At 54.1% G+C, this 22,634-nt stretch overlaps 10 protein-coding genes across 10 annotated transcripts; 7 read left to right on the top strand and 3 right to left on the bottom strand.

The window, feature by feature from the left end:
- Window positions 1–109: 109 nt before the first annotated feature.
- Window positions 110–3,892, top strand: P170DRAFT_456004 (beta-glucosidase). Its single transcript, XM_024851587.1, has 3 exons — window positions 110–987; window positions 1,048–1,219; window positions 1,274–3,892. Exons 1-3 carry the CDS (start codon window positions 478–480, stop codon window positions 3,748–3,750), a joined length of 3,159 nt encoding a protein of 1,052 aa, XP_024704657.1. The 5' UTR covers window positions 110–477; the 3' UTR covers window positions 3,751–3,892.
- A 233-nt stretch (window positions 3,893–4,125) lies between these two features.
- On the bottom strand, window positions 4,126–4,602 carry P170DRAFT_475651 (nuclear transport factor 2 family protein; the record flags this gene model as incomplete). Its single annotated transcript, XM_024853281.1, has 1 exon — window positions 4,126–4,602. One exon carries the CDS (start codon window positions 4,600–4,602, stop codon window positions 4,126–4,128), a length of 477 nt encoding a protein of 158 aa, XP_024704656.1.
- A 1,300-nt stretch (window positions 4,603–5,902) lies between these two features.
- On the top strand, window positions 5,903–7,312 carry P170DRAFT_436936 (alpha/beta-hydrolase). Its single transcript, XM_024849255.1, has 2 exons — window positions 5,903–6,977; window positions 7,075–7,312. Exons 1-2 carry the CDS (start codon window positions 6,127–6,129, stop codon window positions 7,082–7,084), a joined length of 861 nt encoding a protein of 286 aa, XP_024704655.1. The 5' UTR covers window positions 5,903–6,126; the 3' UTR covers window positions 7,085–7,312.
- Window positions 7,313–7,611: 299 nt separating this feature from the next.
- Window positions 7,612–9,502, top strand: P170DRAFT_408496 (uncharacterized protein). The gene is made up of 3 exons (XM_024846736.1): window positions 7,612–7,703; window positions 7,765–8,292; window positions 8,350–9,502. The coding sequence occupies exons 2-3, from the start codon at window positions 7,834–7,836 to the stop codon at window positions 9,493–9,495; spliced, it is 1,605 nt and encodes a 534-aa protein (XP_024704654.1). The 5' UTR covers window positions 7,612–7,703; window positions 7,765–7,833; the 3' UTR covers window positions 9,496–9,502.
- A 563-nt stretch (window positions 9,503–10,065) lies between these two features.
- P170DRAFT_509909 (uncharacterized protein) lies at window positions 10,066–11,705 on the bottom strand (the record flags this gene model as incomplete). Its single annotated transcript, XM_024854724.1, has 3 exons — window positions 11,251–11,705; window positions 10,938–11,190; window positions 10,066–10,847 (listed from the first exon to the last, which is right to left on the bottom strand). Exons 1-3 carry the CDS (start codon window positions 11,695–11,697, stop codon window positions 10,066–10,068), a joined length of 1,482 nt encoding a protein of 493 aa, XP_024704653.1. The 5' UTR covers window positions 11,698–11,705.
- Window positions 11,706–13,092: 1,387 nt separating this feature from the next.
- Window positions 13,093–14,935, top strand: P170DRAFT_464790 (uncharacterized protein). Its single transcript, XM_024852276.1, has 4 exons — window positions 13,093–13,465; window positions 13,525–13,581; window positions 13,641–13,854; window positions 13,923–14,935. The coding sequence occupies exons 1-4, from the start codon at window positions 13,115–13,117 to the stop codon at window positions 14,726–14,728; spliced, it is 1,428 nt and encodes a 475-aa protein (XP_024704652.1). The 5' UTR covers window positions 13,093–13,114; the 3' UTR covers window positions 14,729–14,935.
- A 282-nt stretch (window positions 14,936–15,217) lies between these two features.
- On the top strand, window positions 15,218–15,873 carry P170DRAFT_436930 (uncharacterized protein). Its single transcript, XM_024849254.1, has 2 exons — window positions 15,218–15,324; window positions 15,382–15,873. Exons 1-2 carry the CDS (start codon window positions 15,223–15,225, stop codon window positions 15,706–15,708), a joined length of 429 nt encoding a protein of 142 aa, XP_024704651.1. The 5' UTR covers window positions 15,218–15,222; the 3' UTR covers window positions 15,709–15,873.
- Window positions 15,868–17,040, bottom strand: P170DRAFT_408493 (putative short-chain dehydrogenase/reductase family protein). The gene is made up of 4 exons (XM_024846735.1): window positions 16,813–17,040; window positions 16,225–16,764; window positions 15,991–16,174; window positions 15,868–15,943 (listed from the first exon to the last, which is right to left on the bottom strand). Exons 1-4 carry the CDS (start codon window positions 16,869–16,871, stop codon window positions 15,887–15,889), a joined length of 840 nt encoding a protein of 279 aa, XP_024704650.1. The 5' UTR covers window positions 16,872–17,040; the 3' UTR covers window positions 15,868–15,886.
- Window positions 17,041–17,162: 122 nt separating this feature from the next.
- On the top strand, window positions 17,163–19,566 carry P170DRAFT_408490 (glutamine synthetase family protein). The gene is made up of 5 exons (XM_024846734.1): window positions 17,163–17,912; window positions 17,963–18,219; window positions 18,264–18,316; window positions 18,363–19,052; window positions 19,103–19,566. Exons 1-5 carry the CDS (start codon window positions 17,489–17,491, stop codon window positions 19,131–19,133), a joined length of 1,455 nt encoding a protein of 484 aa, XP_024704649.1. The 5' UTR covers window positions 17,163–17,488; the 3' UTR covers window positions 19,134–19,566.
- Window positions 19,567–19,989: 423 nt separating this feature from the next.
- On the top strand, window positions 19,990–22,054 carry P170DRAFT_509904 (malate synthase). Its single transcript, XM_024854723.1, has 4 exons — window positions 19,990–20,481; window positions 20,535–21,160; window positions 21,212–21,565; window positions 21,630–22,054. The coding sequence occupies exons 1-4, from the start codon at window positions 20,121–20,123 to the stop codon at window positions 21,906–21,908; spliced, it is 1,620 nt and encodes a 539-aa protein (XP_024704648.1). The 5' UTR covers window positions 19,990–20,120; the 3' UTR covers window positions 21,909–22,054.
- The last annotated feature ends 580 nt before the right edge of the window (window positions 22,055–22,634 follow it).

Below are 22,634 nucleotides of genomic sequence, written 5' to 3'. Positions count from 1 at the left end.
AGGGGGTGATTGGCAAGAAGTGACGTGACATGGCCTAAGGCAACGACATTAGGGTTCGAATTCCTGCCGCGATTCTTTCGACGTCGACATTCTTTCTTCTTCCAGTCTTTCTCTCTCCCTCTCTCCCTCGCTCTTCTTGACTCCTGCGTTGCTCCCTTGCCGTCACCATGAATTGTCCTCGCCATCGCCCTCGCTCCGGCACAATCAACCTCAAATCGCAGCCACTCCACCCAAGACGAGCGTCCGCGTAATCGCCCGCCCGCCACCGCGCTGATTGGCCGCCGGCACGTTTCAACTCCAGCATCAACAATCATTACTCTTTCCGTTGGTCTTTGGCCCTATGGACACTTCAGCTCTTTTGGTTGCTCTGGCATAGACGGCGTCTCCTTTTTTAATTTGCCGGTCTTCGATCTCGCAGTTCACCTTCCTCCTCACCTTCTCCCTCCCTCCATGCCCTCCCTGGTTTAATCCCACACCATGCCTCCTGCCCTCTTCCGGGACAACAACCAGGGCTCGTCCTCTCAGCGCTACGCCCCCGTTCAGGATGGTCGCTACTCCGACGATGACGATTCGCTTCCTCTCTCCGACCCGTCCGACGCCGAGGACAACTCTGACGTGAAATTGCGTCGCCTCGACCGCTCGACCCATTCCTCCCGCTCCGGCAAAGATGCGACCGCCTACGCCGCGCGCAATTCCACAGACGTCGAAGCCTACCTAGGTTCGATTACCGAGGCGGAACAGGAATTGCTATCCGCCAGCCGGCAGTATGAGCTTAGTGATGGCGAGGACACGGACGGGTACGGCCACCCGTTGAATAAGGGGCGGTTCCTGCATGGTCGGCGGCGCAGTCGCCAGCAGGGTTGGCGCGCGGTCTACTACTCCAAGTTTTGGTGGCGGACGCTGGTCGGCGTCATCATTGCGCTGGCGTTGCTGGTGTGGGGCTTCCTGAGCTTTGCCTGGTCCAAGGGAGAGGACAGGCCAGATTATGTGCGTGTGAACTTGTAGCTGTTGAGGGTCTACTGAGCTAACGGTACTGTGATGTTTTAGTCGTATTTCCCGTCGGAATCTTATTTCCCGACGCCGCGAGGTGGCGTCTACGAAGAATGGGCAGAGGATTACCGGAAAGCTCAGCTGCTGGTAGAGAGGATGACCCTGGTGGAGAAAATCAACATTACGACGGGGACGGGCTGGAAGATGGGCCTCTGCGTGGGAAACACAGGTACGTTCTTTGCGGAGGATCGCGTGGATTTTACTGATGATATTGTGTCGATAGGTGCGGCGCACGGTGTCAAATTCCCTTCGCTCTGTCTACAAGACGGCCCTATGGGAATCCGATACTCCGACCACGTCTCCGCCTTTCCGGCTGGTTTGACCACCGGAGCCACCTGGAACCGAGATTTGATGCATAAGAGAGGTGTGGCTTTGGGCCAGGAGGCGCGAGGCAAGGGTATCAATGTTCTTCTTGGTCCGTCCATGGGCCCGCTGGGCATGATGCCTGCCGGTGGTCGGAATTGGGAGTCTTTCGGCTCGGATCCCGTGCTGCAGGGCGTGGCCGCCGCGGAGACCATCCGTGGCATACAGAGCAACGGCGTCATGGCGACCGCCAAGCACTACGTGATGAACGAGCAGGAACATTTCCGCCAGCCCCACGAATGGGGCGTCCCGCACGCCTTGTCGTCCAACATCGGAGATCGTGCCCTGCATGAAGTGTTCGTGTGGCCCTTCGCGGAGAGTATCCGTGCCGACGTGGCCAGTGTCATGTGTGCGTACCAGATGGTGAACAACAGCCACTCGTGTGAGAACAGCAAGCTGTTGAACGGCATCCTCAAGGACGAATTAGGCTTCCAGGGCTTCGTTCAGTCCGACTGGCTGGCCCAGCGCTCGGGCATCAACAGTGCCCTCGGAGGCTTGGATATGAGCATGCCCGGAGACGGATTGCACTGGGAGGATGGCAAATCTCTCTGGGGCAGCGAGCTGACCCGAGCGGTGCTCAACATCTCGATTCCGATGGAGCGTCTGAACGACATGGTTACGCGCATCGTGGCCGCATGGTATCATCTGGGCCAGGACACATGGCCCTTACCGCGCCCGGACGGTGACGGAGGCCCCAATTTCTCTTCCTGGACGGACGACGAAGTGGGCTGGCTGCAGCAGAACAACGCGCGGGATTACGATTTCGTCAATCGCTATGTGGATGTCCAGGGCGAGGGCGAGGACGCGCACATGATTCTCATCCGCAAGATCGGCGCCGAGGGAACGGTGCTCGTGAAGAACCAAGACAACACCCTGCCGCTCTCGCGCAGCCCCGTCGAGGGGTACAAGGTCGGAATCTTTGGCGACGATGCCGGGCCGGCCATGGGACCCAACGTGTGTGAGGATCGTGCCTGCAGCTCGGGGACCCTGGCCACGGGCTGGGGCAGCGGTACCGTTGAATTCCCCTACCTGGTAGCTCCCCAGCAGGCCATCGAGGACGCCTGGGATCACCACGTGGAGACCACCTCGTACCTGCGGAATGCCGTGATGCCGGCGGATGCAGCTGACAAGGACCTGTGCCTGGTGTTTGCCAACGCCAACTCCGGCGAGGGCTACAAGTCTTATGGTGGCATTCACGGCGACCGGCCGAACCTGTTCCTGCAGCGCGGCGGGGACACGCTCATCCAGACGGTCGCCAATAACTGCGGCAATGGCAACGGCCGCACGGTCGTCGTCATCCACGCCGTGGGCCCCGTGGTGGTGGAGCCGTGGATTGACTTGCCGGGTGTGCACGCCGTGCTCTTCGCCCACCTGCCCGGACAGGAGAGCGGTAGTGCGCTGATCGATGTCATGTTCGGCGATCTCGACGCCAGCGGTCGACTTCCTTACACGGTTGGCAAGAGCCTGGAGGATTACGGGCCCGGCGCGCAGGTGCTGTACGAGCCGAACGGCGTCGTCCCGCAGGTGAACTTTTCCGATTCGCTCTACATCGACCATCGGCATTTCGACCGCTACAACATCACACCGCGGTTCGAGTTCGGGTTTGGTCTGTCGTACACGAGCTTCGAGATGTCCGACCTGAACATCAACGTTCTGCAGCCCAAGTCGTCTCTTCCGTCTGCCTCGTCCGTCGCCCTGCTTCCTCCTCCCGAATACAACACCACCATCCCCTCCAACGAGAGCTTCTACTTCCCTGACAACATTGTCCCCCTCGCCCGATTCATCTACCCCTACCTCCCCGACCTTGACGGCACCCTCCCGAAGAACTACACCCACTACCCCGACGGCTACGGGCTCCCGTATCCCCCCTCCCCGGCCGGCGGCGGTCTCGGCGGCAATCCGTCCCTGTACGACGAAATCGCCAAGGTCCAAGTCCGGGTGAAAAACACGGGCAAGCGTCCCGGTCAAACCGTCATCCAAGTCTACGTCGGCTATCCCGACGACGTCATCGAAGAAGGCGACCTGGTTCCTGTCCAGGGAGAGGAGCCCTCTGACCCCAACGCATCCGAAGACCCCAACCAAGAGCCGGCCCAGCAGCGCGACGAGATCCAAATGGAACTGCAGCAGGAGCACATCGACTTCCCCGACCGCGTGCTCCGCAATTTCACGAAGATCGAGCTGCAGCCCGGCGAGGTCCGTCCGGTTGAGTTGACCCTTACCCGCAAGGATCTGAGCTATTGGAGCTCGAGACAGCAGAATTGGGTGATGCCGGAGGGGGAGCACGAGGTGTTGGTGGGATTCAGTTCGAGGAATTTCCCGGTGGGCGGGAAGTTTTAATTGAGATTGGTTGCGGTTGTATGTATGTTTGTATATAGATAGATTGATTGGTATGGATGAACTTAATTTGATGGACATGCTATGTTGGTTGTAATATAAGATGGTTATTGGGACGTATCTTCGGTTTCAGGGTCCACTCTGGATGTTAAGTGACAGACCATATTCGATCAGCCGATATATCTCAGTCCCACTGATGATACTTACAGTTGACGTCCACTGTAGACCTTTTGCCATCGGGCCATTTGATTCGACCCGAGTTCGGAGCTGACCGAAAGAACCGAAGTCTCGGAGTCTCCATATTAACGAACCCTCTCTTCCCACATCTTCTCTCTCCTCTTAACGATACACCCCATGCCCCTTTCCCCCTCCCTATACCTAAAAGAACGGATGCGGATTTACCCCTTCAGTAACAACCTGCCCAACATCCCAATGCTCCACAATCTCCACTCCCCGGAACCGATACAAATCCATAACGCTGGAGTCGTTCTGTCCGGGCGTGATCGCCCGCACATGAACCAGCCCAAACCCCTCGCCCACAAACAGATTAATGATCTGGAATTCTGCGCCGGGGGTTGCGAAGAGCGGGGATAGGGCGTCGATGGCGGCTTCGCGCCCGTCTAGGATGTTCGGGTTGTGTTGGAAGTAGGACTCGGATACGTAGGTGTTGAATGCGAGGGGGACGTTTTTTTCGGTGTAGAAAACTCTCGAGAACTCGGTTAGGACGATGTGTTGCTCTGATAGCAGGGAGGAGTGGGTGTTTGATAAAGGAGTGGTATTGGCGTAGCTCCTATGGCTGAGAGTAAGGGCGAGGGCGAGAGGTGCTAAGAATGCGAGGGGGAGGTTGAAGTGCATTGTTATGGGGTGAGATCTTGAATTGAGAGATTGTTTGTCTGTGGCATGTTCATGGTATAATTTAGGATTGGGGGTCTATTTATTTGCGTCTTTGTTTCTGATCTATACTTCGAGTGCTCCAAAGCTGATCATCGTGAGTTTGGGAACGTCGGTGGAATGTACTTCAGCTCGGCTCCAATCGGATCAAGGATGAGGTAGAGCGGGGCCGAAGGATAGAACAGAACAAGAGACCGATGATCAGTCGCAGTAAGATTGTGAGAGGGGTTGGGATAGGAATTATAGCCTAGAGAGTCAAGCATCATCTAGGGGTATAGCGCAATGTGGAACATTCGTTTAGAGATGTTTTTTACTTAAATAAACTAAATGAACAGTAAGCAATGGCATGGAGACCATATTCAATCAGGGATTTATATGTTTCTCTCCTCACTGTAAGTCAAGAATCACGGTGAAATACTCGGAACATTGCCAGGGAGCTGATTTGGATAGACTCGAGAGGATATCGATTGATGACCTCATGATACCTAAGAAAGCCCCCAGAAGGACTCTTTCCGGATATGCTCTTGCTAGACCGTACACCTCAGCTAGCTTCAGATAGGCACCCGTAAAAATCATGGTACGAGGACTGCTCGCACTGCGGGGAGCCAAGATAACTAAATTGATGTCGATCGCCGACGCAACTACCGCGGGGTTTCTCCGTGACTGAAGGATTGGATATCCGGCCTGAGTGGATCTTTGGACGGTTCAAGCGAGCAAGAACCGTATATTATGATGCGTGTGTCTTCTACTCTTGCGTCCTTGCACGGGTTGTGAACTCGAGCTCCAAGTTTGTATACGCTTTGTTCAGCCTAGCTGCTGGTGCTAGGCTACTAAATACTAGAGATCTTCACTTTCGATTGAACTGTAACTTAGTGCTTTGAATTGTGGCGTAGTCCCCGTTCGGCTGCTATGCTCGGCAGGTATGCGTGCCACTACGATGCAGGATGAACTCATATGGAGGAATGATCGGCATCTGCTAGGAATTCATTATTCATCCCCCTATGTATTGCGCTTTATAGAAAGATGGAATCTGGACTTGCTCCACTTCCACCCCGCAATGGGCAATTTACTCCAATCATGAATTCCGAGGCATATAGACCACCAGCATTGTAAAGCTATAAACACCCATTCTCTTCTGTGATAGTTGAATCTCAAATTTCTAGCCCCTCACATTTGCTGCTTCAAGATGCATTTTATCCTTGGGCTGCTTTCTTTTCTATCGGCGACGGCCCCTACGTTGGCTCAATTTAAAGACAACACGACCAGCGATCTGACGGTTACTACTTCGACAGGCACCGGTGAGTTGGAACCCAATTGTGATTGCCGCATAATACTGACAAACACGTAGTCAGTGGTGTCATCAATAGCACCGCTCCCAACGTCCACTCGTGGCTTGGAATCCCATATGCCCAGCCTCCAGTCGGACATCGTCGATGGGCACCTCCGGCACCATTGCCCCATTCCAACAAAACCATCATTGCAAACCACATGCCCAATGCCTGCATGCAAACTACTACTATCGGCGATGACATTTACGGCACGTTGACCGGAGGCCAGTACCTGATCAGCACTCCCGTCAGCGAAGACTGTCTTACCCTCAGCATCTGGGCCCCTGCCAAACGGCGTGAACGCCTCCCCGTTGTCATCTTTATCCACGGAGGCGGCCTCTCCGCCGGCGGCGAATCAGTGCAATACCAGATCCCCGCCAACTGGGTGGAACGATCCCAGTCACACATCGTCGTATCGATCCAGTACCGCCTAGGCGTCTTCGGCTTCCCCGGCTCGCATGCGCTGAAAGACAAATCCCAGAATTTCGGCCTTCTGGACCAGCGTCTTGCCATCGAGTGGGTGCGAGATAACATCGCTGCCTTCGGCGGCAACCCGGACCAGATCACGCTCTGGGGCCAGTCCGCCGGCGCGGCCTCAATCGACTGGTACAACTTTGCCTACCCGAACGACCCCATCGCCAAGGGCTTTATCATCGACTCGGGGAGTGTCTGGCTTTTCGGCGGCCAGGGAAACGCTAGTCAGTCTGGGTTTGCGACCCTGGCGTCGCATTTCAACTGCACGGGCTCGGACGCCGTGCAACTCGCGTGCCTACGGAATCAACCAGCCACAAAGATCGAGGCTTTCATCGAAGGCCCCTCGGGGTCTGCGCTGAGCTTCCAACCAGTCCAAGACAACATTACCGTGTTCTCGGACTATACGGCTCTGTACCAACAAGGGCACTTCGCCGACGTACCCGCCATCTACGGGGCGAATCTCAACGAGCCGGCTTCGACATTCCTGTGTCCGGAAGTTCAGGGCCTGAGACATCGACTGCAAGCAAATAAACCGAGCTTCTTCTATCAGTATCGTGGCAACTTCTCGAATATTTCCCCGGACGGCTCGGGAGCGTATCACTCGGCCGAGCTGCCTCTGGTTATGGGAACTTACGGGAATGTGAATGGTCCTGGCACGAAGTTCCAAGCTGTCACTAGCGAGGTGATGCAGGATCTATGGCTCGCGTTTGCGAAGGATCCGGTTAATGGATTGCCCAGCCATGGATGGCGGTCGTTGAATGATGGGTTTGCAGAGATCCTGGGTGATACTGCCAAGCAGGTAGCGGCTAGGAAGGGCCCGGTTGCTGGCATTACGGGCTGGGCAGGCTGTCCTAAGGATAATCGGTTTGAAGTTGGTGGAGTGGTGCTTAATTGAAGACATATATATAGTGTTTTGATTCCGAGAGAGTAGAGCTCACGTTGGCGCCTGAGGCCTTCAGTTGCCTGATATAGTTAGTCTGCATGTGACCCACCGTGGGTTTTGGCGAGTCAGCGGTCTTCAAGACCTTTGATCAATTCAAGCATTCCAATTCCATCGGCTCATTATGTTCCTCCTTTGGTGTACAGCTTTCTGGATGATGTAGATGGTGAGCTCTTTTTCTGGTTTGTTGAACCCAATGCAGGATTGATATGCACTGTCTGTTGAAAACCCGAAGATGGCAGTTGCTTCATCATAGTCCGATCCGGAATGACAAGGGATGGCTTGGCTGGATGTCTCAACCGGGGCGGTGAAGATCGCCTTTGTTCAAGGGGCCGCGGGACAGCAGTTTATTGTTCATCGAACTGTAAGCCGGACATTTGGATCTTTCAGACAAGCACTTCCTGAGTGCCAACCATTGCATTTGATGTTATTCCAGATCAACCAGCTCTCGCGATGCCGCGCCAAGTGACCACCCTCCCCCTCCTCCGGGGCACAACAACCCTAGAAGCAGCGCTGAAGTCAGAGGAGGATATCCTGCTTGACCTAGACTTGCCGGAACAGCGCGTAGACTTCTTTGTGTCGCTGTACAGCAATCGTGATGAAATCGAGCGGATCGCATCCTATCACCTTGGTTTGGAGCGTACAGAAACATGCCGCATCGGAGGCGTCAACGAATGGGTCCACGGCAGCTTCAACGTCTGCATTCCGCTCTATGTCGGCGAACGAGAGCTTCCGGAAAAGCGAGCGCTGATCAGATTCCCCTTGCCTTATAAAGTGGGGGAATTCAAGCACCCTGGCAATGTGGACGAAAAGCTTCGCTGCGAAGCCGCGACCTTTATCTGGATGGAGGAGCATTGTCCGGAAATACCCATTCCTCAGCTGTGGGGGTTTGGGCTGGTTGGGGGCCAAAGTGTATGAATGCTGAATTGACAGTCTGGATTGCTTGGGATCTAACAGTGGTCTGTGCAGTTTACGAAACCGCAGAATACCCCTTTGAGAGTGAGATTTTTCTGGTCTTTCAAACAATTCCTTACGAGGCTCTTGGGGCACCCCCTGCCCTGTCCCTATGTTCGCCATCAACGTTCGGCACTGCTCGAAACTGGGTACTTGGTGATGGAGGATGTCGGAAACTCGGACGTTCAAATGCTCTCTGAGACATGGGACGAGCACCGTTCCCAACAGGACAAGAGAAGGAACCTCTTCAAGGGTCTTTCTCGCATCATGCTCTCTCTAAGTCGCATCCCACTACCTCGCATAGGCTCCTGGACATTAGACTCTAATGGGGTCCTACAACTTTCCAACCGACCTCTCACCCTTCGACTGCATCAATTAGAAAACGGGGGAATCCCGACAAACATCAGTCGCAGCTTGACATACTCAGCCGCGGACGCATACTATCATGATCTTCTGTCCTGTCATGACAGTCGCATCCGGCACCAGCCAAATTCCATAACAGACGAAGAGGACGCCCGAGCCCAGATGGCACGACTAACGATGATGAGAGCTCTAATACCTCACTTCTCCGACCGCGAGTATCGATCAGGACCCTTCTTCTACCGACTCACCGATCTCCATCCCAGCAACCTCTTCGTCGACAGCAACTGGAACATCAAAGCCGTGATTGATCTCGAATGGGCATGTTCACTACCCGCGGAGACACTCCGTCCTCCGTACTGGCTTACCGGCCGTTCCATCGACGAACTAACCGGCAAACATCTGGAAACCTTCCGGCGCGCGCACGACGAGTTTGTGGATATTTTCGAGCAGGAAGAAAAGCTCTTTCCTCCTATCACTGTCAACGATGTCTCTTTTTCCAGGACAGATCTCATGAGAAGGAGCTCGCAGGTCGGAGCGTTCTGGTACTTCCATGCTCTGGATAGTCCGAAGGGCCTGTTTAACCTCTTCGGTCAGCATGTTTATCCGCGGTTTATATCCTCCCGGGGTATTCCGCGCGAGTTTTCGGAGGTTGCTTCGGGACTCTGGGCTCCTGATGGAGAGGATGTGATTGCTCACAAACTACGGGATAAGGAGGGGTATGAGGAGTTGCTGCGTCAACGGTTCGAGGAGGCTGCTGATGGTGCCCGGGATAAGGCTTTAGGGCACGAGGAAAAATAAATTACGGATATCAGTTGCCCTAGATTCTTGCAATAATGCTTTACGCAGAATATACGAGTGGAAACGCTCGGATTAATATAGACAGCCTTCTTCCCCCTCCTTCGGTTACAGTGTCTGGTAAGTCAATAGAGGCGGCCGACGAGTAGGTGCCCTGATTGGCCGCGTTCGCTCGCATGTAGAATCCTTTGAGTATTGAATTCGATTGACGAGATAATGCTGAATGAATCTGTCTGTAAATGTTGAAGCCAGCAGTACTCAGCCATCAAAATATGAACTTACAAGGTCTCACTCAGTCTTCCTGTCGCGCCCACGCAATGGGAGCCAATAAAGCGCACTCATTTCAGCATAGTGTACCGCATGATGTTTTCGGGAAAAGGCGCTTGGTATTGGGTTTCGGAGAGTGGGTTTCTATTGCTCATTTACTGCACCGATGCCGCGATGCGAATCAAGTTGAAGGATAGACGGAGGCTTTGGGTGAAGCTGTGAAGGATCAGTTTCCAGGGACAGAACGCCAAGACCGGGGGAATCCGAGCGAGAAAAGGTCCCAATAAGTCTGTTTGGATTTGCTGTTTAGTTATCCTCGAAGGTCTGCCGAAGGCGTTCGTCATACTCTCGTTTATCAGAAAGTTTGCGCGCGGCAATGTATCCTATATTTCTCTCCCAGAAGAAAGGCATGATCAAATTAAATTCCTCGCCATAGTTGGCGCAGAACAAAGGCCGGACATGTTTGTGAAAAATGCTGAACAGCCCAGAAGGGCTGGAAAGAGCAAGTGTGTACCAGAATGTCCCCGTCGCCCAAGCTTGACTCATAACATCCGACAGACGCGGGACGGCTTCGCTATTGCCGACCATTCCTAGCGCAGTAGACTTGAGTTCCCTCTCTTTCTCCTCTGCGACGAGAGCTTTCATAAACTCCATTCGTACGGCATCGTACTCTGCGGCATCCAGCTGGTCCACGGCCTTGTTGGTGAGCCAATGGGGAGGACTTATCATCTCCATGGGCATGGAGCATGCCCACTCCAAATCAACGAGGCAAGTGATGTTCCATTCGGCGTCCACAAATATATTACTCTGGTGAAGATCGGTCAGAGTAAGGCTGAATGGGCCACGTCGGAAGTCCCGCCGAAAGAGGGACGAGAAAATTGTTCGCATTGTACTTAAGGCTGATAACTGGTAGCCACAGTCGCCTAGATCGTTTATAGCATTCGGCTGGTGTCGGAAGCGACTGTCGTGGAGTGAGAGCATATCGGTAATGTACGAGTCAACGGTTGAATAGGTGTAGTCCCTAGGTATATATGTTGGAATATTCTCGTTTTCCAACTGGTGGACTTCCATGGAGAGTGGTCGATTTGCTTAATGTAAGTATCCATGATTGTCAATAAGGAATGATCCTATCTTGGGTAAGGAAACGCGGCTGAGATGAAGAAGGATTCTAGAAAGACCACGGAACAAGTTCCTCCGCAGTTTGGCATTGTGCTGGCCATTGACCCATGTTCCGGAAAGCATCTGTCCTTGGGTTTCTTCAATGTACTCTACCAGAAGATAGCCAGAGCCAACGACACCATCCAAGGTGGTGTGGTTTGCGATCTGGTGACGAACATACTTCGAGACCGGATAGCCTAGCCAGGTTAAGATTCGTCGACGGAGAACCTGATAGGACCGGGTGGGGATTGGTAAGCTCTCAAGCCGAGTAAACTGGATTCAGTCAGTCGGGATAGCTAGAGAGAACTTAGATCTCCGTCCAGATCTCCGTACCGTTTCACCAGTCGACAAGGCAAAGCCATACAGGCACGGGATCGGTATATCCGAACAGTTCTCTTGAAGCCAAGCATAGGTCCCTGCTTCGCATCGGATCTTCTCGTCCCCATTGCCCGGCCTCACGGATTCACCGACGCGGTATGGCAGGGGGAAGCGGATCAGGACGCGTGTCCCATTCCACCCATCGATAGTCACTGGGACAAAGACATTGAAACTACCCGAGAGCCAGTGGGCTTCATCTGCCACATGGCATACGGCTGAAGTGTGTAAGCCCAGATGATGAGCAACGATGGCTTTCATCCAATCCTGCCGGGCGTGAAGATGGGCGAAGAACCGGCTCTGCTGTTCGGGATACCCCAATTGATGAAGAATATTAGTCTCCTGCTCTTGAGCAACTGAGTATGTGATCTGCTCATCTCGAAGTAGTCGGCGCGTCCGGGGCATGCTGATAGATAGGGGTGGATCGGTGGATCCGTTGACATTTCCGCCATTCCGCCCTTTGGAGCCAGGGGCCGCACGTGATGTCTCGTGATTGTTGGCACGTTTGAATGGGCGACAATTGTTGTCCTCTGTTACTTTGCTCAGACAAGCCTGTACGGCGGTTGAAACATGCCTTATAATCCACTATGATTCTCTCGCAGAGCTCAACAGAAAAAGTCACTATCTTTGTAACCCATTCACACCTCATGCAGCAAATATACATAATGCACTGACTAGAACCGAACTAACATAACGATGTTACCCTGACCTGCCACAATCCTACCATCCCAGAATAGTACTCATTGCTATACAGCAGGCCGTTGTTGAAAGTCATGTCTACAGCACACAGCTTCACCGGGTCCCCATTGCAAATGACATTACTGACTTGTGTGGGCGTGGCATTTCGGCAGGATCAATATTGGTCAATGGGTAGAGAGAATACGGAAGATAGAGGTCTGGGTTGGGCTGGTCAGAGGAGGTTGGGAAAGGAGCCATTCCGGCTGTTTAATTTTCTATTTGTTTGATTTGGTTCATTCTGAGTATACAACCCGATCAATAGAATTTTGGTGTTGATCATTTCGATGTTTGACGGCGGGAATGAACTTTCGAATTATAGTTCGGTCTGGATTCACAGTTGGTCTGCCTGGGCTATTTTATTCTGTCGCATTACCATGCTAGAGTACTTGATTTTCGTCTAAGAAAGTTAAGTGTGTACGCTACTATCAATTGTAATAGAGGGCCTAGACATCGACAGGTTTCATATTGAGGTCCCACTTGTAAGCGCCGTAGTGGATGAAGTACCCATAAGCTAAACACCAACACAGAATCCTATAGGGATTGCACTATCCCATCCGCCAGGTCTACACTGTGGTGCCATTTATTCTTGATTTATGTTGCCCCGCCAGGAATCTAGAGTCAACCGCGGGTGACACTAGCAGGGCTACAATATTAATTGTTTGCTACCCCGCTGATATTGCTTTTTCTAAATTGCCACCCGGTATAGTAGGTCATCCTGGCTTGAGCAGCACATTTATAAGTCGTTATTCTTGGTCGGGCTTAAAGTTGCGTAGATATTTCTACTGCTTCTACGCTGTAGTATTGATGTTCTACTAGCCTTAATGTTTCAACCGAGCTTTATACAACTAAGCCAGGACCCTAATCTCGGTGGCCGAGACTCCCCTGCATCCTATACATCGTGACATCACAAATTAATCAATCTGTATCTCAGCCAGCCACGTCAGCTACCATGCATATCCCCTCTTCACCACTGCATTAGCCAATGTAACACTCCAAGGATTCTGAATCGATTTAAACCCACCCATCGCAATTCCACAATCCTCAATCTCATCCCCCTCCCCTCAGCAAAGCAAGTCAATCCACCATGGCCTCCGCCCACCCCGAAGGAGAAGTCTACTTCCAACGCTCCAGCCTGCAATTCCCAGGCTGGAGCGCTGCGCGCGCCGACCAGTTCTACACCCACTGCCTGATCGAATGGGTCAGCAATGAACCCATGGGTCGACGCCAAGGCAGCGCTCCCAATCACGCCACGAACCCGCGCTCCACGTATCTTCGTGAGAAAGGACCTGGATTGTTTTATAACGTCTGGTTTGGGTTCTGGAGCCATTTGCCGGTTAGTCTGGGGGAGCGGAATCGGATCAGACGCATTGTGCGCATTCCGTTGGAGACGGATGTGCGCAGGTTTAAGGATCGGGATAATGGGGCGGCGCAGACGGTGAGTTCATATCGGTACAAGATTGGGTGTGGGATGCTGACTGTTGATGGTTTGATTAGGTCTGGGTGCATCCTTGTCCGATGCCGACTGAGGAGGAGAAGTGGCTCTGGATTGATGTAAGTTCCCCTCCATGTACGGTACGGCTCTATAGAAAGATTTATTGACACGGGGATAGCTTATCGCTCCCATCCGAGCCGTCTACTTCCCACTTTCCCAGTCCGCAGACGAAGACTTTCCGCACCTCTGCACCTACGTCCAGGTGAACTTCTACCAACAAGGACGACGTGATGTCTGGCGTCTGCCCGGGAACGTGTTCATGGCTCACCACTTCTCTCCCCAAAACGGCGTCGGCTTCGCCAATAACCACACCATGGGGATTAACGTCCAAGGTAAACATATCCCCCTCCTCCACACTCCAACACCAACAAGGTAAAGTAAGGTCCTGACGCAAGAATAGAATGCATAAAACTCCTCGCCCTCCCCCCGAAGCTCCGCACGACCAACATCTGGCGTGAACGCCTCATCGTGATCGCAAACTACAACCTTTTGGGCGGGTCAGTCGTCAACATCAGCCAACTGCGCCACTTCGACTTCATCGACTTCATCAACGCGAACTTCGCTGTCGATGTGATCTGGAAGCCCGTGCCGCCGAGGAACTCGTTCATCCGCGACCTAATCGGCACGGTGATTGCGGCCGGGTTGGGCTGCGTGCCCGGAGTGGGGCCGCTGTTGTCGGCTGGGTTTTCGGTCGCGTGGCAGGCGGTTACGGATCCGGATGGGTTCAGGGACTGGGCGAGGGAAGGGGGGTGGGCGCTGACGGTGATTGAGACGGTGATTGGGAGTGCGGATTCGATGCGCGGATATGTGCATCCGAGATGGAAGGGGAGTTATAATGTTAATCGGGGGAGGTTGCTCGAGGGAAGCACTGCTGCTGCGGGAGAAGGGGAGGAAGAGCAGGAGGAGAGAGGAGAGGAAGGCAGGGTTAGGGATGGAGATGGAGACGAGGGGCAGGTGGCGCCGTCTGAGCTGCTGCTTCATGGGCTGCGAATCATGGCGTTCTCGGCGAGGAGCTCGAGGTCGCGCCATGATGGACACCTTCATACGCCGATTCTGCTGCGTGCGGTTGAGTGTGGCACGTTGAGTGTCCCGGAGGCATTGGCTGTGGAACGGGGACTGGAGGCATTGCCGGAGCAGGATCCTGAGGACCCTGAGGGGGCAAGCGGAGATAGGGTCCAGGAGGTGGAGGAAAGTGAAGATGAGTAGAAAATGGTCTGGACTTCATATGGGCAGGTTGGAATTGACGTATACAACCACTCTCGGTAGTGCTCGTATCAAGTCAGGTAAGATATGGCTATTCCAGGGGCATGAGAATTTGATTTGATTTTCATTTGCACAGGGCTGTTCAGCCGAGCCTGGACTGTAGCCTATAACCTAATTATACGTTAGGCTCCTGTCCCAGACGAATGCAACATCAGAGATCCACATGATTGGTGGCAACATACCCTGTTAAAAGGTCTATTTGTGGCTCGAATCCCTCATAAAGACAAGACGCCCAGCTCGGCTGCCACCATGCAGGAACATGATTTGCTGTGTTTCTGCAATGGCAGCATACATGCATGCATAAGTTCTCACCTCCAACAGCAATACGAATACCGTTGGGGACTAGCAGCAGGGCAACTGACTCGCATTCTCAGATTTAAGCCAGCTGAATCCCCATAGAATGCTCCCTCTGCACGATCACGATCACGATTCCCAAAATGCGCTCCTTTCTCCTCCTATCTGCCCTCCTCCTTGGAGCAGCTGCCGTGCCAACATCCACCAGTTCCAACCCGGAATTTGAGATCCTCAAGTACCGCAACGTGAGTCTATTTTCCTGCTTTCCGTCACCAAGATTCCTGGGGCTAATGGCTTGAAAGTGGGACCTCCGCTTCTCTCAGCCCGGCTGCAGCCCGAACCGCACGGGTCTCAGTATATCGCTTTTACATCGCTCCGGAGTCGGCACCAGGGACTGCGTTTCGTTGTTGACAGAGGTGGGCCCCCACGGAACGACAATTGACCTGAGTGAGGTGGATTCGCTGTCGTGGAAAGCCAAGAGGGAGAACGGGAAGCATGATCTCTGCTTGTATGCGAGTGACGACTGCTCGGACAAAGAGGCCATGGCGTTGCGAAATGGGTGGGAGGTCTGCTTGAAGTATGAGGGGTGGCAGGGGTATCGGGTTGTGGAGAAGGGAGATAGCTGTTAAGTGTTTTCCAAGCACTATCTGAGGTTTTAAGCTAGATCAGGACTCAAACTGGCAGATCATGTATGTAACCCGAGGTGTTCAGAGCAACAGAAAAGCACGTACGGCAATCAGGCGGATGAACCAATCGTTATCTCATAAACCAATCTATTCGTTTCTCATGCTACTGCTAATTCATAATCTAATGGCCCAAGTTCTGGGGCGCAGCGGTGGGGGGTCCCTCGGGAGTAACGTAGGCCTACATTCAGTTAGCCAAAGATTCGAAGAAGTACAATGGGAACATACCCTGGACATTCCACCGTCGACCACAAAATCGCTACCGTTCACAAAGCTGCTCTCGTCACTGGCCAGGAAGACCACCGCGTGCGCCTGCTCGATGGCCTCGCCGAATCGGCCCGTGGGGAAGTGCACCTCGCGACGGAACCGCTTGGGCTGGTCATCGCCGAGCCAGTCCTGGAGGAGGGGAGTGCTGAATATTCGTTAGCAGCCATCGATAGACGGAAAATGAAGGGGATATACTTCAAAGGCGCGGGACACAGGGCATTAAAGCGAATGCCCTCGCGAGCATGCACGATAGACAGCTCTCTCGTCAGCGCCAGAACAGCGCCCTTGCTCGCCGTGTAGGCCAGCTGCGGCGTGGCACTACCAACCAAAGCGACCACACTCGCCGTGTTGATGATGCTGCCGCGCGCCTTCTTGTTCCGCCGCATGCTCAGCACCGCGTGCTTGCATCCAAACCAGACACCCTTGACGTTGATGTTCTGCGTCATATCCCAGATCTTCTCGGGGGTATCGACGGCATCCGCGTCGTCGGCGTGCATGATTCCAGCGTTGTTGAAGATCACGTCCACGCCGCCCCAGCTGTCCTGGGCGTCGATCATCGCCTGCACGTCCGTCTCCTTGGACACGTCGCACTTGATGATCTCGACGCGGGGAGCGGTGGGAACGACTTCCTTAACCTTGGCGATGGCTTTTTCGAGGGCGGGTTCGGAGATGTCGGCCATTAGGACGGAGGCGCCTTCACGGGCGAAGAGGATGGTGGTCTCGAGACCGATGCCTCTGCAGGTGATTAGCGTGGAGAGGCTGGTAGGGTGGAATACAACTCACCCAGCGGCACCGGTGATGATGGCATTCTTGCCTTGGAGACGGCCTCGGGGAGCGGACATATTGATCTATACATTGCTGGTTAGCTGTGTTTGTTCAGGGACATCGCGGGGCATAGGCGATGATGTCATTGACGACATGTAGGGGATGAGGAGGGGACAAACGAGTGAATTGACTTACTGGTTGATAAGAGAGGCTCAGAGGAGGAAGGAGAAGTAAATTGGGAGGAGATAACAGCTGGATTGAAGGAAGGAGGAAGAAGGAAGGGGGTCGTACAGGACAGGAGAGAAGAGAACAGCTCACGCGGGGCAGTGGCCCGCATTAGCTAAGCTCCCTGATAACCCCATCCTGCGATGCCAGCGATGCTGCATTTCTGCATTGCTGCGTGTCCTCATCCGGACTGTGGGAGTGAACACAATTGAGCAGATAACAGTCGGTCGCATGACCTTTATCGGCGAGACGGTCCAATCGACAGAGATGCCGTAGCTTAATCTTCTTCCTATACCTGTTCAGTCCAGCTCGGCGCTGCGTGATCACCGCCCCGATAAGCCGCCTCAGGCCCACTTTCGGTTGTCCTCGTCCTCGTCATCTCCTCTCCCCTCTTCCTCTTACCTGTCTCCATTGTTCTGTGAGTCTGCATATCTGAATTTCAGGAGTTCCATACTAATTGCCTAGCAACATGTCCTCCCCCACCGTCACCCTCGATAATGTCGCCGACATCCTCCAAAACGACACCCGTGTCAAGCTGGCCGGTGTTGACGTCGACGGCCAGCTGCGCGGCAAACTAGTGTCCAAGAAGAAGTTCCTCTCCATCGTCGCCGATGGCTTCGGGTTCTGTTCGGTGGTGTTTGGCTGGGACATGCACGACCAGACATACTTCAAGGAGCTATCGATCAGCAACAGAGACAACGGATATCGCGATATCGTCGCCGTGCCGGACCTGAGCAGTTTCCGCCGTATCCCCTGGGAAAATAATGTGCCATTTTTCCTCGTCAGCTTTCATGATCCAGAGACGAGGGAGCCCGTGTGCGCGTGTCCGCGCGGTCTGTTGAAGACAGCGCTCGGCAAGGCAGAGAAGGCTGGTTATCGTGCGATGGCTGGAGGTTGGTGCCCCCTCCCCCTTGTTTGCGCGGGATGAATACTGACGAATCAGCCGAGTACGAGTTTTATCAGTTCCGCGTCCCCGGAGAACATGCGACCCCCGAGCGAAATGCGTCGTCCACCGCTACCTTCCTCAAAGAGAACCCCGTCGAGTCGTTGCCGTCCCTGACGGAGGGAATGTTCGCATACAGTCTGACGCGACCAATTCACAACCAGGATTACTATTACGGAGTATATGACGCCTGCGAGCAGTTCGATTGCGAGATCGAGGGATGGCATACTGAGAGCGGACCGGGCGTCTTCGAGGCTGTGAGTGCCCATACGATGATTGAAGGACCGCGCTGACGGAACAGGCACTACAATTCGGGGAGGCCAAACAGATGGCTGATAAAGCGGGACTGTTCAAGTAGGTCGGAAAATTGGCGCGTATGGTAGGATACTGACCGTGCTAGGTTTGTGGTCAAGTCCATCGGCACGAAGCATGGGATTACTCCGTCCTTCATGGCGAAGCCTCGTGAGGGCCTACCGGGGAACAGCGGACATATGCATATTTCTCTCGTCGGGAGCGACGGGCAGAATGCCTTCCTCCGCAGCACTCCCGATCCGTCGCCGCCGTACCCCGACGTCGCGCACCTGTCCGACCTAGGCCGCCACTTTTTGGCCGGCGTTCTGACCGGGTTACCGGATATAATGCCGCTCTTCGCTCCGACGATTAACTCCTACAAACGCCTGGTCGAGAATTTCTGGGCTCCGGTGACGGTGTCCTGGGGTTTGGAGCACCGTGCCGCCTCAGTTCGACTGATCGCACCGCCGACGGCCAGCCCGAAGGCGACGCGACTGGAGGTGCGCGTGCCGGGCGCAGATGCCAACCCGCACTTCGTTCTGGCGGCCGTGGTCGCATTGGGATGGCGCGGAGTCGAGAAGAAGCTGGCGATCCCGGTGCCGCCGCTCTCGAAGGGCGAGGATATGGGCGGTGCCAGCGACCAGGGAGTACGGTTGGCCAAGTCGCTGCGAGACGCAACGACGGCATTTATGCGCCCAGACAGCGTGGCACGCGAGGTGTTTGGGGATGCCTTCGTTGAACATTTCGGAGGCACTCGCGAGCATGAAGTGCGGCTGTGGGAAGAGGCGGTTACCGACTGGTATGTATTTCACGACGGCAGAGAGCGCACTGACTGACCCCGATCTACAGGGAAGTGCGGCGGTACATCGAGACGGTCTAGAACCGGAGGGCACATGCGCCGCGACGAGGACCGTCCGGGTGTTTGCCTGAAGCCTCCGAGGGTTTCCGAGTGCGGACAAGACTTGATCACATGTGAGCCTGAGGCGTTCACATGTTGGATGTGTGTTCGACTGGTCTGGGGAAGTCGATACCGTGGATGCCGTCGGGGTGACTGTTTTTTATATTTAGTTGTTCTCCCCACTGGATGGGAGAGAACGAGACGACGGGACGAGGCACTGATGATTGACGAGGAGGATGTAGAGAGCTCGACGACACCTGAGGCAGCCATGACGTGAAACCGCGGCAGCCTCTCGGGTGTGGGGAGCTTTGCAGTCTGGGGCAGTTGTCCCTCGGCTGAGGGGAGGCATAGAGATAGATGCTTAATATACATTACTCGATTCCGAATGGTCACTCTTATCAATCGGTGGGCGGCGTTACCCGAGGGGAGTTCGTTCTTCCCTCAGGTCTAACTAACTACTGGGACTACTAGTAACTACTGCTTCTGTGAGTAATTGCGGTCGAGTAACTGGAAAAAGAGTCGGCCGATAACCGCTGCGTATCGATAGGGTATCGTTACGCGGAGACGTACGAGTTCCCCGCGGAAAAGTCACGGGCTGTCCCCAATAGGCAAGTTCCGCTCATCCTCGCCGGGATCGCAGCGCCATTGCCCCTTCTGATTGGCCCGAAGCTGCCTGAAGATGCCGAGACCGTGACGATACGCGGTAACGAGCATACCGCCTATCGGGGCCGAACAAAGTTCCCATGGGCCGCGGTTGTGTCGGGCTTCTGACGTAGTCGTCGCTGCTCTCGAACTTACTTATATCGCCTGTCCGGAGTGTCTTTTCTGAACCTTGAGTCTGATTTCTCTTCTCTTGACCTTCACTCTTTCTTGTGGTTGTGAATATACCCTACCTCACCTAGCTTCAACTCCAACACGGAAACCCACTGTATATTGGTATCAGATAACGATAAGATAAGAACCGCCGCCATGAGCCAAATCGACGCTCAGCTCAAGGATGTTGCCATCCTGGGTGCCATCCCTAATGAAGCCCGCAAGATCTTGACCAAGGATGCCTCTGCCTTCCTGGCCATCCTGCACCGCACCTTCAATCCCACTCGCAAAGCCCTGCTGCAGCGCCGCATCGACCGCCAGGCCGAGATCGACAAGGGCCAGCTCCTCGACTTCCTGCCCGAGACGAAGCACATCCGCGAGAACGATGCCTGGAGGGGTGCTCCCCCGGCCCCGGGTCTGGTGGACCGACGAGTCGAGATCACCGGCCCGACGGATCGCAAGATGGTGGTGAACGCGCTGAACTCGGACGTGTGGACCTACATGGCTGATTTCGAGGGTATGTTGCCGTGCACTCGATCGAGGAGATGAGGAGTAAGCTAACGGGAATAGATTCGAGCGCACCCACCTGGGAGAACATGATCGGCGGACAGGTGAACCTGTACGACGCCATCCGCCGACAGGTGGACTTCAAGCAGGGCGAGAAGGAGTACAAGCTGCGGACGGACCGCACGCTGCCGACGTTGATTGCACGCGCTCGAGGCTGGCACCTTGAGGAGAAGCACTTCACCGTAGATGGCGAGCCCATCTCCGGCGGTCTGTTCGACTTTGGTCTGTACTTTTTCCACAACGCCAAGGAGCTGGTGGCCCGCGGGTTCGGTCCCTACTTCTACCTGCCCAAGATGGAGTCGCATCTGGAGGCGCGTCTGTGGAACGACGTCTTCAACCTCTCGCAGGACTACATTGGTATTCCGCGCGGCACGATCCGTGGAACCGTCCTGATCGAGACCATCACGGCGGCGTTTGAGATGGACGAGATCATCTACGAGTTGAGGGATCACAGCTCCGGGTTGAACTGTGGTCGCTGGGATTACATCTTCTCGTTTATTAAGAAGTTCCGCAAGAACCCCAGCTTTGTCCTGCCTGATCGATCGGACGTCACGATGACGGTCCCGTTTATGGATGCATACGTTAGGTTGTTGATCAAGACGTGCCACCGAAGAGGCGTGCATGCGATGGTATGTCCCTTTTTTTCGCTCGAAATTCTGTGCAGTCTAACAATATAACAGGGAGGTATGGCCGCTCAGATCCCCATCAAGACCGATCAGGCCGCCAACGACAAGGCCATGGAGAGCGTGCGCGCCGACAAGCTGCGCGAAGTGCGTGCCGGCCACGACGGAACATGGGTGGCGCATCCGGCTCTGGCAGCTATCGCGTCGGACGTGTTCAACAAGCACATGCCCACGCCTAACCAGCTCTTCAAGCGCCGCGAGGACGTGCACATCACCGCCAACGATCTGCTGAACACTAACGTTCCCGGCAAGATCACCGAGGAGGGCATCCGGAAGAACCTGAACATCGGCCTGTCGTACATGGAGGGCTGGCTGCGCGGTGTGGGCTGCATCCCGATCAACTTCCTCATGGTAAGCCTCCTTCACTACCCTTTCATTCATCCAATCCATATACAGCAGATCTAACAACGAACAGGAGGACGCCGCAACCGCCGAGGTCTCGCGCTCGCAACTCTGGCAATGGACCCACCACGGCATCTCGACCAGCGAGGGCAAGAAAGTCGACAAGGCCTACGCCCTGCGCCTACTGAAGGAGCAGGTCGACGAGCTGGCCGCCAAGGGTCCCAAGGGCAACAAGTTCCCGCTCGCCGGGCGGTACTTCGCCGGCCAGGTTACGGGCGAGGAGTATGCCGATTTCTTGACCAGCTTGCTGTATAATGAGATTTCGACGGCCGGGCAGGCTTCGAAACTGTAAGCTTGTGAATTTGGAATGAAATAAATGATTGGGTTACGGATGCGCATGAATATGGATATGAATATGGGTTCATGGCATGTATTTATTTTTTAACTGGGTATCTGCTGTCTATGGAGTTTAAATAATTCATCGGTTGCTTTTCTTCCGTCTGGCGCAAAGCTTCTGGTCATTGTAAATTGAGATATCCACGAAATGCACTACTCCATTAGCTCTATAAATGATGCTGTAGAAAGGGGACAGGTTAAGGCCACCAACGATGCCTGAGGCACGACTGTGTGGGTGCAAATCTGAACCACTCTGGTCTTACTATTACTGTAAACCTGTTACAAGCGAGCAATGGAACCATTTACGAAGAAAAAGACCTAATGTTCACTACTGCCAACTGAGCCACAAAGGGAAGCGAAACTGGACATCTACGAAGTGAGTCCGAATGAGGTAGTAGCAACCCGATATGTTTTCCGTGGACTCAATACCTCACAACCAGGGTATAAACAGCAGCAAATATGCAGCTGTCAATAAATATCCACCGAGAGAAAAGTCAATTGGAATATTGATTGATGGACACTACATCCAGCCATTTGCGCAAAGATAGCGCGGATGATAATGTATTATCGAAGCAAGGGATGACAGGATCTAGTGTGCTATCCCTCCTACTCGGTGCAACCACAGAGATCCTTATTTTGAAAACAGAGAGAAATCGATATCTCAAGCTCTACTCCTTGCTGG

This window comes from Aspergillus steynii (assembly GCF_002849105.1).
Source record: "Aspergillus steynii IBT 23096 chromosome Unknown P170scaffold_4, whole genome shotgun sequence".
Lineage (NCBI taxonomy): Eukaryota > Fungi > Ascomycota > Eurotiomycetes > Eurotiales > Aspergillaceae > Aspergillus > Aspergillus steynii.
The sequence above is the reverse complement of the archived record's forward strand: the minus strand, read 5'-3'. Positions and strand labels throughout refer to the sequence as shown.

Coding starts and splice junctions, on each gene's coding strand:
- P170DRAFT_456004 (XM_024851587.1), top strand. CDS start 478: ATGCCTCCTGCCCTCTTCCGGGACAACAACCAGGGCTCGTCCTCTCAG. Junction 988..1,047: donor GAGAGGACAGGCCAGATTAT/GTGCGTGTGAAC, acceptor GTGATGTTTTAG/TCGTATTTCCCGTCGGAATC. Junction 1,220..1,273: donor CCTCTGCGTGGGAAACACAG/GTACGTTCTTTG, acceptor TTGTGTCGATAG/GTGCGGCGCACGGTGTCAAA.
- P170DRAFT_436936 (XM_024849255.1), top strand. CDS start 6,127: ATGCCCAATGCCTGCATGCAAACTACTACTATCGGCGATGACATTTAC.
- P170DRAFT_408496 (XM_024846736.1), top strand. CDS start 7,834: ATGCCGCGCCAAGTGACCACCCTCCCCCTCCTCCGGGGCACAACAACC. Junction 8,293..8,349: donor GGCTGGTTGGGGGCCAAAGT/GTATGAATGCTG, acceptor TGGTCTGTGCAG/TTTACGAAACCGCAGAATAC.
- P170DRAFT_464790 (XM_024852276.1), top strand. CDS start 13,115: ATGGCCTCCGCCCACCCCGAAGGAGAAGTCTACTTCCAACGCTCCAGC. Junction 13,466..13,524: donor ATAATGGGGCGGCGCAGACG/GTGAGTTCATAT, acceptor TGGTTTGATTAG/GTCTGGGTGCATCCTTGTCC. Junction 13,582..13,640: donor AGAAGTGGCTCTGGATTGAT/GTAAGTTCCCCT, acceptor ACACGGGGATAG/CTTATCGCTCCCATCCGAGC.
- P170DRAFT_436930 (XM_024849254.1), top strand. CDS start 15,223: ATGCGCTCCTTTCTCCTCCTATCTGCCCTCCTCCTTGGAGCAGCTGCC. Junction 15,325..15,381: donor AGATCCTCAAGTACCGCAAC/GTGAGTCTATTT, acceptor ATGGCTTGAAAG/TGGGACCTCCGCTTCTCTCA.
- P170DRAFT_408493 (XM_024846735.1), bottom strand. CDS start 16,871: ATGTCCGCTCCCCGAGGCCGTCTCCAAGGCAAGAATGCCATCATCACC. Junction 16,175..16,224: donor CTGTGTCCCGCGCCTTTGAA/GTATATCCCCTT, acceptor ACGAATATTCAG/CACTCCCCTCCTCCAGGACT. Junction 15,944..15,990: donor TCGACGGTGGAATGTCCAGG/GTATGTTCCCAT, acceptor AACTGAATGTAG/GCCTACGTTACTCCCGAGGG.
- P170DRAFT_408490 (XM_024846734.1), top strand. CDS start 17,489: ATGTCCTCCCCCACCGTCACCCTCGATAATGTCGCCGACATCCTCCAA. Junction 18,220..18,263: donor GACCGGGCGTCTTCGAGGCT/GTGAGTGCCCAT, acceptor CTGACGGAACAG/GCACTACAATTCGGGGAGGC. Junction 19,053..19,102: donor GAAGAGGCGGTTACCGACTG/GTATGTATTTCA, acceptor CCCGATCTACAG/GGAAGTGCGGCGGTACATCG.
- P170DRAFT_509904 (XM_024854723.1), top strand. CDS start 20,121: ATGAGCCAAATCGACGCTCAGCTCAAGGATGTTGCCATCCTGGGTGCC. Junction 20,482..20,534: donor CTACATGGCTGATTTCGAGG/GTATGTTGCCGT, acceptor TAACGGGAATAG/ATTCGAGCGCACCCACCTGG. Junction 21,161..21,211: donor GAAGAGGCGTGCATGCGATG/GTATGTCCCTTT, acceptor ACAATATAACAG/GGAGGTATGGCCGCTCAGAT.